We start from the raw sequence: 11,412 nt of genomic DNA on the forward strand, positions 1-11,412 counted from the left end.
TCAGCTGCTTTAAGAGACAGATATTTGGTATGGAAGAGAGGGGGTTTTTTGTTTTTTTTTTTTTTTTTTTAACAATTTGGCAACAGTCTTGACTCAGACAAAACAAACTGAAATTTCTGATGTCATCTGAAATCCTTCTGTCAAGCACTGGAATGGGAACTAGGATCACCAAGGAAGGAAAGAGAAATATTTTAGTTCCTGCCCTGGCCACAGGGATGATACACTGCTATACAAACTGCTAAAATGATGTCTTACTGCTTCAATACTGATAATCTCTACTGTCCCCTTAGCTGGTTTTGAGACCTAAAAAAGAATCATCTGCATTTTCAGATAAGCCAATCATGCTTTACCAGGATTAGAAAATACAATGAAAAACCTAAAGGGAGGAAGATAAAAAACAAAAAGTGAGCACTTAACAGGGAGACAAGAAAAAAAGAAATCGAAAGAGGGAACTAAATAGATGAAAACAAGGGAAAAAGATAAGTGGATGCAAAGAACAAAAAGGGGTAACACTGTTGAGAAGAAATTAAATAAAATATTTCAAGAAAAGCAAAAGGAGCAACAGAAGCTTGGAACAAGGATTTCACAAAGCTGTAGGAAGTAAGGGAACTTGAGAATGAAAGTAAAGAAAGAATGGTCTTTAGGGCTCCAGTTTCCCCATCAATTTTAACTCATTTTCAGTACTTATTTTTGGCTATGCATCTTGCATCTTCCATAAAAATGTAAGGGTTCAGTGTTTTTTTTTAATCTTCCCCATACTTCCAAAGGGAAAATTTAAAAAAAAAAGGTATTTAGTAAGTTTTTTTTTAATATTCCTGGGGAACCGTCATGAATGGAACATCCTGAGCCATCTTCCCACATTTCTAACGCACTTGTGCAAACAGATTTGCACATGCAAATCAAAATTCACTAGTGCAAATTGTAAGTGACAGAGGCACACTAGACTTTGCATATACAAATTATGTTAGGTTCAATTTAGCAAGCATTTATTAGGAAGCTTTGCCCTCAGGCATTTTTAAACAGGTTCACCCTATATTCTTTCTCTGTGGGAGAACCACCTAGAAAAGTATTTTTCTGTATGAGTGCCCCACATCCAGAAACTGCATTGCTGTCAAATAACTTTATGGGCCTTAATGTACCATAGATACTAAAAATTAATCATTAATATAATCAAAAGTCCCTTTAAAGAGATTTTTCCATTTCTTTTGTGGTAGATGAACTATTTTGTCCTTCTTCTTTTAAATCCTGAACCAACTCTGCTCAGTGTTGTGCTATAGATTGAAATTGTTTGGAATACTTAAGCATTTCCAGTGATGATCCTAAAGAAAAGTGCACCAGAAGTCTATCAGTCATTCTGCCTTATGGAGAGTGTGAATGTAAGAATGTCTCCTTTGGGACATGACAAAGCACAGAGTTATTAGCAAAACACATTCAGATGACACATCTATAGAAAGGAAAGCACCAAGGAGTTATAAATTGCACTTAGACCCTCTGTGGCTTCTGTTAGACCCAGAGGTGCTGATTGCTTTCTCCTTGTTCTACCCCTATGGCCCCCAGCACAGCATCTTGTATTACACCCACACTAGGAGCAGCCCCATCACACCTGCCCACAGCCTCAGTGGAATAGAGTCTTCTCATTAGCCGTGCAATTACAGCCCTTCCTAGACTTGGTTTAATGCTGATGCTAAAGAGTTTCTTGCGCCTTATTTTTCCTCCTCCCTCCATTTTCTGCTACCTCTTCTCCCCAGGAAGGGCAGCCAACCACTGATGCCAGAGGAAAACAATTAACTCTCCTTCCAGGGCTGGTAGAAACAGAAAAAACACTCCGAGGTGTGTAAGGATCAGAAGGAAAAGAGATGTGATGTCAATTAGAATACTTCGTTCACCAAAACGTTTTGATATTGATGAAAGGCTGGAATTCTCATGCTAGCAAGAAGCCAGGAAGAATTTCTACTGTAGATTCTAAAACCAGATCTAATAATTTATATTCTTCCCTTATAAAAACATGACACAGCTTGCCTTAATTCAGCTTTTGGTGGCAGAGGTATTTTGTGTTCCTAAGGAGTCGTGCAACACTTACATTGAGTCACTAAGCCCATCAGTGTTTCTGAACACATATATAACAGCAAAATTTGTATGCAGTATCACAAAAAAAATAATAAAAAAATTATAGACTGCGGAGCTTCTGAGGTGCCAACCCAGAAAAAAAAAAAAAAGGAGAAAAAAAATACCTGCAGGAGAAAAAAAAAAACTACGGAAAAAAAGAAAAAGAAAGAATAAGAAGAAAAAGGTTTGTACCTACAACCACCAAAGTCTTATACTGAAAACTCCATCTTGGGCACATGATTCTTGACACCCAGTCACTCTCAGGTCGCTGGCCTAACTGAAAAGGAATGAATGCTAAGCAGGACTGAGTTAGTTAGGCAGACCAGACACTGAACGCTCCAGTAACGGTCTCTGAATGAGGCACCTAATTGTCCCTCACCATATGGGGGACACAAGCCAACAGGCTCAAGGCATATGATTAAATTATCAAATTCTTCAATTTTATGTTCACAAAGAGCCTTCCCAGTTCAGTACTTTTTCAGCAGAGGAAAAAATAAAATCTGACATTTTTCCTATACTCCTGAAAAAATATGCTAAGTACTCAATCACTCAATTCACACAATACGCAGTAAGGTATGAGGGGACTCCTTCAAGAAAGGTTTAAGCTGTCTTTTACATTTTATTAGTGCATGGTGTAATACAAGAGTCCTTCTCAGCACTGAAACCTTATCTTTAAATTATATTTTAACTGACTCAGCTTTATCTGGAACTACAGACTCTGAGGAGTCTAAAACTGTTTCTTCCTCTTCTGGTAAACTTCACTTTATTAATTTCTGTCTACATTTCTGCAGGTTGTTGTATATTTCTTTTAAGCACTCCATAGTGTTAGTAATGCTTGCTGCTGTTTGAAAAGGTTTGTGTATCTTCTGCCTCTCTTAGTTAATTCATTAAGATACTAAACAAACAACTAGCACCCAACATTGACTCTGCAAATTCTCATGAAATGGTTTGTTAAAAGCAGATACAATGCTGTTACCAACAATGCTGTTACTCCTCACCAAGAACAATCCATCATTCTCTAAGTTGAGCTTTTCTTTTTACACACAGTCTACTGAGGTTTGATTTTTTGGTGGGGTTTGGTTGGAGAGGAGTGGGCATGGAAAAAGGTGGGTGTTATTGTACTTTCTAAGGTATTCAATGGAACTGCAAAATAATTTTTAAAAAAGCAATGGGCAACAGTTACCTAAGTCATTAACTGCCTGATGGATAAGCTAAAATATATAGAGAAGTCAAGCCACAGACATACTTAACCAGATACAGCTCAAAAACAGATATAAGGACCTATATCTGCAATCAGTCTAACAGCTGGTTTTGAACAAGTGACATTTCTAAAAGATGCACTGAAAACCCTCACATTCTGTATTCTTAACAATTTCAAGACATCATTCAAAAGTAGTACAAATAAAAAAGAAGGAATAAGGTCAATCCTGCAATATGCTCACGAAAAGCACGTTTCTGCTTTCTGCACCTACACTTCTCAGCATTTGTAACTAAAAATAATCTTTGTCTGCTACAACCACCAAAATTGTTCTGTCTGCTACAGGGTTATCAAAATACACACTGTCCCTTTTTCCAATTTTCTCCATACACAGTAGGAACAAAAGCAATCTCATTTCATTTAAAAAATCTTTTTCAAAGGCTTACATATTGAAAATTCACAAGCAAGAACAAAAATACAAAAGCGTTGGCAATTGAAAAAGACACAGCAAATAATTTCAAGCAGCTAAGGACATAATGAAATAGCAGCAACTTTAAAACAGTAACAGAGAGAAACACCAAAACACCATTACCTTGAATTCTTTTTCAATGTTGGCCAACTTGGCAAGTTCATTGCTGAGTTCTAGAGCAGTAAGTACTGGATCTTCACTGGAGAGGGAGAGATAAGCCGGACTAGCCAGTCCTTTGTATGCATTTATTCTTGACCTAGAATGACTGAAAGAATCATGCTTTTGTTTCTCTGTGCAGTCATTACATTTGCAGAAATAATCATGGGGTCTTTCTATCCTTGCCCCTTTCATCAACAGCATGTGCACGACTTCGTATTTTTGGCAGTGGGCAGCTAAAATTATGGGAGTGATGTCTGGAGAGAAGCGGGTACCGTCTTCGTCATAGGAATAAAAATCATCATCCTGGAGCTCCTGCTCACAAGGGCTCAGAGTCAGTCGCTTATTTACTGAAAACCCAGGATGATTCAAAATTGCTTCCACTATCCTAATGTAGCCCTTGCTGATTGCAAGCAGCAGGGCATCTCCGATCCGTGCCAAGTTCTCCTTTTTCAACAGGAGTTCCGTCACTTCCAAATGTTCGTTCCCTACAGCAAGCTGCAAGGCGTTTTGGCCCATGTAGTCAACACAGTTGACATTCAGTGTTTTTGACTCCTCCAGCATTTTGCGCACCACAGGGATGTTCCCGTACTCTGCTGCATCCAGGAAGCGCTCCTCTTCAGCCGTCAGACTGGTGCCCCTGTTGTTGAACATGAACGCGGGGCCCCTAATGGCCTGTCGCCTTCCTTTCTCCCTCATCATAGTCATCCGCCTCAGAGATGGACTTTCTTCCATGTACCTAGTGAGGAAACAGGGAGGTAATGGAATCTCACTACGTCAGTTGTCTATAGATTCCACTTCTCTCACGGCTACAAAAATAACAACTTGTTTTGTCCCCTGTCGTTTGCCCATCTACTGACAAGAATGAACTTTATTGTAATCCTTCTGCCTTCGTGCTTGCTTATCTGCAGCCCCGAGGCACTTACAGGTTCAATGCCGCAGGCCATTTCTGCTTTTTAGCATGGTTGAGGTTTTTTCTTTGCTTTGTGTAAGACATCAATTACCTTCAAAAATCCCTCCCAACTCACTTCAGTATATATATAAAATGAACACACATCTACTGTACTACTTCCAGGAGCAATTAATACTGCCCACCACAGGCATTCAAACTGATGGTTTAAAGAAGGTGATATTTATGCTTCTCATATTGTAGTTCACATACAAGAGAGGTGAAAACAAGCTTTGTTCCTAATGTCTTGCCAAGCAATACAGTGAGGCCTGATCTCCTGCCTTCTAGCACTACTACCACAAACCAAATCTCAAAGAGCCTATTCACTAATCAATTTAGCAGAAGTGTAACTCTTTGAAACACAACAGTTCATAAACATTTAACCCACTTTTTGTATGTTAGCAACTAAACTTGTCACAGATTCCAGATACCAATTCAGAGCAGACTGGGATCAGCTCTCACTCTAGCTAGACTTCTGCAATGCCATGGTTCATATTGGGCCTACTTTTGTATTTCTATACACCTACCATTCCAGGAGCTAAAAGTAAGAAGCTATCTCATGTTATTACATGAGTGTTTATATATAAATATATATTTAATATATATATATAAAAATATATAAAAATATTTTTTAAAGCTCTCTTGCTTTCTTAAAATACAATCAAGAAAAATGGGAAAGTCAAGGAGCTACTGAATGAAAATTGGGATGCCAGGCTGCACTGGAAAGAGAAAAACATAGGAAAGTGAGATTGCTTAGGAAAGTAAACTGAGAATTGGAGAGGCTGTGAATTCCCCTCAAAAATTGGATGCAAAAACAGGAACAGGGGAAAAAAGTAGAGGAAGAGAGGAAAAAAAGAAAGGGTCAATAAGCTAATTCAGAAAACATAGAAACTGAACCAGTAAAGATACTGGCTGAGAGCAGTAGGGAGCAAACAGGAAAGCACTGAGAAAAAAGAGACACATCAGGTATCAAGCTGAATCTAGCTAGGGAAGGAAACTAGAGAGGGCAGAAGAGGTTCAGAGAAGGGAGCTTAGGAGCTGCAAAGAAAACAGACTCAGACAGGAGGTTAAGCAACAGACACTACCTGGCTGAAGAAAACAACTGCTGGGCGAGGTCTGAAACAATGGAATAGAGGGGATCAAGCCACAGCTGTCACAGCTGAAGAAGAACAGAAGCATTTACACCTGCCACAGCAGAGGCCAAAGACCTGAAAAGGTCTGCAAATAAATGTGAAAACCCATCAGCAATATCCCTTCCCTTGCTAGTCTACCTCAGTACTAAGGTGGCCTCCAGCTGCTACCAGTTAATCCATTAGCTCAATGGAGAGAGATTACTTGAGCTGATTTGATGGGCAGGGAGACATCAGTGCAGCTGATAAACAATATACGAATTAATGGAGGGCATGCTTTGCATACAGAGAACATTATATATATACTACACAAACAGGCCTTATAAATTTCTAATTTAGTCCTATGTGCTTTTGTTCCTCACCTATAGAAAAAGAACAGTTGGCTCCCGTTTTACAGGAACATTGTGAAAATAATGCAAAGAAGTCAGATCCAGGACTAAAAGGCCAGTCAGAAAACTGAAGAGGAAATGAATCCTTTTACCCTCAGTGCAAAAGCCAGGTAATGTGCAGTAGGAGCAATATGGGTCCATGTAATGAATGCTGAAGGCAAAGCAAAGTATTAAACAGTCCTTTTTAAGCAAACTCCATCAGTCTACAAAAGGACAGACCAGGGGAAAAATGCCACCTGCACCTTTGGTGCACACAAAGATTATTCATTTAAGTGAACATAGAGGAACCTGCACGGGCAGCTTCAAAGGCTAATTGCTGCAGGTTCATATCCACAACCAGAGCAACAGCCACTCAAATGCAAGCGGGCAGGTTTTGTGTGTGTGTGATCTTTCAACAAGGAGCTTAGCTATATTACCACTGTACAAAATAAGCCTGTTGACATCACTGGATTTCTCCATATGTAGCAATGCCAGCCCTAATGGTTTTCACTGGGCATAACTAATTCAATTCAGCTCTTAAGAGTATGTCTGGCTCTCCAGTGATCTGCATCAGCTGTAATAAATTCAGCAAAATTTAAAATCTTAGTCTTTAAAATCTTTATCTCAGCTACAAATATCATAAAAGCTAGTCCCTGCTGAGAACATTTCTGTTAACACAAATGGGCAGTTTCAGGGCAGACCAGGTGAAGAGACTGAAATACTCATTACCAAGGGCAAGTCTCTCCGGGGATGATGTATTTGATCTTTTTACATTTTCATCTGTGGTTGGTATTTCTAGACTACCAGAAATTACCTGGGTGGCACTACAGTATAAGAAATGCTAACTGGTATTTATATGTGCCAGAACTGCTTTGCCTAACATGACAGGACCCTTTTATTTTTTTTTTTCCCCTTCTGTATGTCTTTTTTCAAGTTTATGAAAAAGGCTGCAGGGAGGATCTGTGACTCTGTTAAACACAGAATTGATACAGCATCTTAAAGCTCGGGCATATTTCAAATTTGGGAGTACTTGGATACAAAGGTTTGAGCACAGAGCACACATGGTGAACAGCCACAGTATACTATTACCTTACTCCCCAACAAAAACAGAAGTAAAACCAGAAATACCACTTTTTCATAGTTACATTTTAAACAAGATCTTAGGGTCTTCTATGCTGATATGTTTCTTTTCTTTCTCTGTATCTAAAAACATTCAGCTACAGAAATGTAGTTGTTTACTGTAATGAAGCATATGTGTATTTAAAAAGTAAAAAAGACAGATTGACTCATGCTGACTTCTTGATTTAAGAAGATCCTAAACTGCCATCCTGAATCTCATTTAGCTTTTATGAAATACATAACAATACATTTCTCCCTATGTATTCAGTGTAATTTTTCAGCAGATTTTGAAATATAAAATTACTTTTCTGTTTTATGTTTCTTTCAAAACCCACTGTCTGACTTCTGTAAAAAGGGAGAGACCCTTCCAAAGGTGTTGCGTTAGAATATCTACCCAATAAGGTAGATTTCCCTAGCCATAAATCTTGTGACAGAAATTATATATTTGAAGTGACTTCAATATCTTCTCAAAATAAAAATGAAAGTTGCTTGGTATTTTAATTAGTATAATACTGTTAAGACCTCTGAAAAAAAAGCAAAAAGCAACAAAGCCAGTACACCAGCACACAGCCTGTTAGGTTCTGTTAGGTTCACCCATACGCCCTTCTTCTCTTTCTTCCCTTCTTCCTTCAGAAAATTCAAAGACCAGAATCAGAGATCTGGTCTTGATCCAATTCTGAATCAGATCAAGATCAGAGCCATCACCGCTCTGATCTGAATACTGTATGGAAGAAACATCAAGTACAAGGTCTCCTCTTCCATTTTCTCATCTCCTGCTCTTATATCTAATGATTTTAACCTATCCCAAAACATAAACAAATTTTTAGTTTTAACTATTTGTTTTCAGCATATTTCAGATGTAATATTTGCCAACTGAAATAAAACAAAAAAAAATAATCTGAAGTCACATCTCTAAATATGAATAGACTAGCTGGAAAATATTACTAAAATAGAACTAAGTGTGCATTAATTATCTGTGTTCCATTTCCTAAAGCCTTTAAAGTTCATATTCTCAACCTTGTCTCTGCAAGGAGCTGACAACTTACATTAAAAGAGGGGAGGAGTGACGGAAATTGGGATACTCCTCTTCCCAACTGTTTCCAATAGTTAGAAGAGCCAAAAAACCCCTGAAGATCTGTAGAGTACATGGCAAAAAATCCACAAGAACAGCAAGCAAGAAAAATGCCTGATTATTTTGTTAACTCTTCAGCAGAGGTACAAGACATTAAGTAAGTTTTAGCCCTAGTACACAAGTTGCATGATTACACTCCGTGCTATGCAACAGGAAGGTGAGAGCACAGAATTCAGTCCCCTTTTGCTGACATGAAGCAGCAGCTGAGCCCCTCCTTTTTTTTCCACAACTATTTTTGACATTTCACAGCAGAAAAACGGCCAAGGGGTCTATAAAGCCTCAAGCCTCTGTTATCTGCTCAACACAAATAAGAAGGATGGAACTGGAGATGAGCAGCCATGTTAACTGAAGTACACCATTTTCATGTTAACTGAATTGACCAGTTCCCCCACATCTGGACACGTTTTGCTTGGCCCGGAGTATACACCAGTTAAGCAGCTGTTTTCAGGAACCAAAAAGCTTCACTGACAAGAAGGAAAAACTTCAGAAACTGTATAGCAGCCTTCACAATAATTCGTTCATCAGTATAAAACGAGGATGGTCTCAACTTAAGGAGTTTTATTTGTTACCTATTCTGTTCCCATTAGCCATTTGCCAGCTTAAGTCTAGTTCATTGCTTCCTACTTAAGCAAACTCTCAGTAACTTCAGTGATAGCTGTAAATGAACATAACTCACTACCAGATTATTAACAATTAACCAAGACGTGACAGGACTCTAAGTGAGCCCCTTTTTTGAATAATATGAAAGCAGGACACCTCAATTTCAGTGTTGCAGCAGAACTCTCACATTATCATAGAATCACAGAATGGTTTGGGTTGGAAGTTCATCTAGTTCCAACCTCTCTGGGCAGGGACAACTTCCACTAGACCAGGCTGCTCCAGCCCCATCCAACCTGGCCTTGTACACTTCCAGCGATGGGCCAGCCACAACTTCCCTGGGCAACCTGTGCCAATGTCTCACCACCCTCACAGTGAAAAATTTCTTCATGTCTAATCTAAATCTACCTTTTTCCACTTGAAAGCCATTCCCCCTTGACCTATCACTCCATGCCCTTGTAAAAAGTCCCTCTCCCTTCTTATAGGCCCTTCAGGTACTAGAAGGTGCTCTAAGGTCTCCCTGGAGCCTCCTCTTCTACAGGCTGAAGAACCCCAACTCTCTCAGCCTGTCTCCATAGGAGAGATGCTCCAGCCCTCTGGTCATCTTTGTGGCCCTCCTCTGGACAGCTTCTGAAAGAGTATACCACCTTTCAAGACCTTTACCTAATGATAAATATCACAAGTTTTTTCAGACAGAGCAATGCTATGTACACTCTGAACAACTAACTGGTCTCATTATATACCAGGTTACGTCATAAGACACAAAAACCCTATCCTACATTACAAGATATTTATGTTTACCTAAAATATTTTAATATAAAATTAATACGTGTAATTAATAAATATTTTTTTAAAAATCCCTAAATAAGCAAAGGCTACTTGCCTCGTGTTTTGCATTCATCACATTTACTATGACCTTACATTCCATCATGTTGTTGCCTGAACAGAGTTACAAGGCTAGAAAAGTGAGCAATACAGCAGCTGCAAAGGACTGGAGGAACTGTGATGGTTTCTCTGCTTTTACCACGGATGATTTCAATTCCAGATGGCTAGTCTGATAGCTTACCCATCTCTTTTTATGTTCAAACTTTCAGAATTGTAGCAGAAGGACAGAAATGAGTGACAAACAGTTGACCTAAGATTTCCTTGTGTTTTGCTATATACTAGCTCACCAACAGAAATTAAAAATATTTATAATCTTGTTACTACGCCTATTTTTTAACATGGCAAACTGCATAAGTAATTTTAAAAGAAAAAGAGAGAAGCTGGACAAGCAGAGGTTTCATTTTGGGCCCTCCCAGATCCATTTTTCTAACATTCCTACTGAAGAACAGGCCATTATTCTCCCTGAACTACTAAATGCAATAAAAGATGGCATCAACAATTCACAAGCAGTTTACCCCACTGCTAAACTATAACACAACATCAGTGAGAGCTTGATTCTATTCCCTGAAAAGGAAACGGAGTCCAGTAATCACTGACAGATCAGGTAAGGACACAGTGGAAACAGCAATGCACACACACTTTTAAATGCAACACCACCAGAGCCAGCCATGTGGGAGAAGCAGATTGTGCTTCTTGTTCTGCTAAAAGCAACCTCTGAGGTCCAAGTTTTAAAACTGAAGAATTACAATCACCCTACTCTCAAAAGTAAGTGCTCAAACACTACACATAAGCAGCATTTTAGCTTACGACTCCTGAGCATCACTTAAACTAAGCAATCTCGAATGTTTGCTTTCTTACCATTACAGGAAAAGACAGGGCTTTTTCATGTGAGGTAGCAGCTCCTGGCTCTGTGCAAGGCCACAAGCAGCCTTAGAGGGGCAATGCCCCAGCCTCACTGCCTCTCCCAGATCAAGGCTTTGCCATCATCCCTCCAACCACTGCCACAGCCCCCGCCAGAAGCTGCTGCTGGTAAATTTGTTTCTTTACCCTCGAAAATAGCGAGTATGTTTGCAGGGAAGCTTGTGAATGTTCCACACAATTTGGGAATCCCTGCACCAAGTCTAAAATGTATTAAATGAGAGCCTCCTTCTCCCTTCTGTGAACTACTGCCTGGGCTTATGAGAAGAGGGAGGCTTATTCAGCTGAACAGCAGAACATAAATCAGGCCAGCTGCAAGACCTGACTCAGGTCTATACTTTCCCACTGGCCTGAAACGATGTAATCCATCATTCAAAATGCCCTC

At 39.3% G+C, this 11,412-nt stretch overlaps 1 protein-coding gene across 1 annotated transcript in view; it reads right to left on the minus strand.

The window, feature by feature from the left end:
• The window catches only part of TRPC3 (transient receptor potential cation channel, subfamily C, member 3), a gene marked incomplete at its 3' end in the record, with an annotated part of 21,085 nt that extends 16,417 nt beyond the window's left edge, over window positions 1–4,668 (minus strand). Inside the window, exon 1 of the mRNA XM_010008968.1 lies at window positions 3,897–4,668. Within this exon, the coding sequence (XP_010007270.1) occupies window positions 3,897–4,664 (768 nt within the window). The remainder of the gene's footprint in view (window positions 1–3,896) is intronic.
• Window positions 4,669–11,412: the final 6,744 nt, after the last annotated feature.

The sequence above is a fragment of the Chaetura pelagica genome, unplaced genomic scaffold (assembly GCF_000747805.2).
Source record: "Chaetura pelagica isolate M959 unplaced genomic scaffold, ChaPel_1.0 scaffold221, whole genome shotgun sequence".
In the NCBI taxonomy this organism is placed as follows: domain Eukaryota; kingdom Metazoa; phylum Chordata; class Aves; order Apodiformes; family Apodidae; genus Chaetura; species Chaetura pelagica.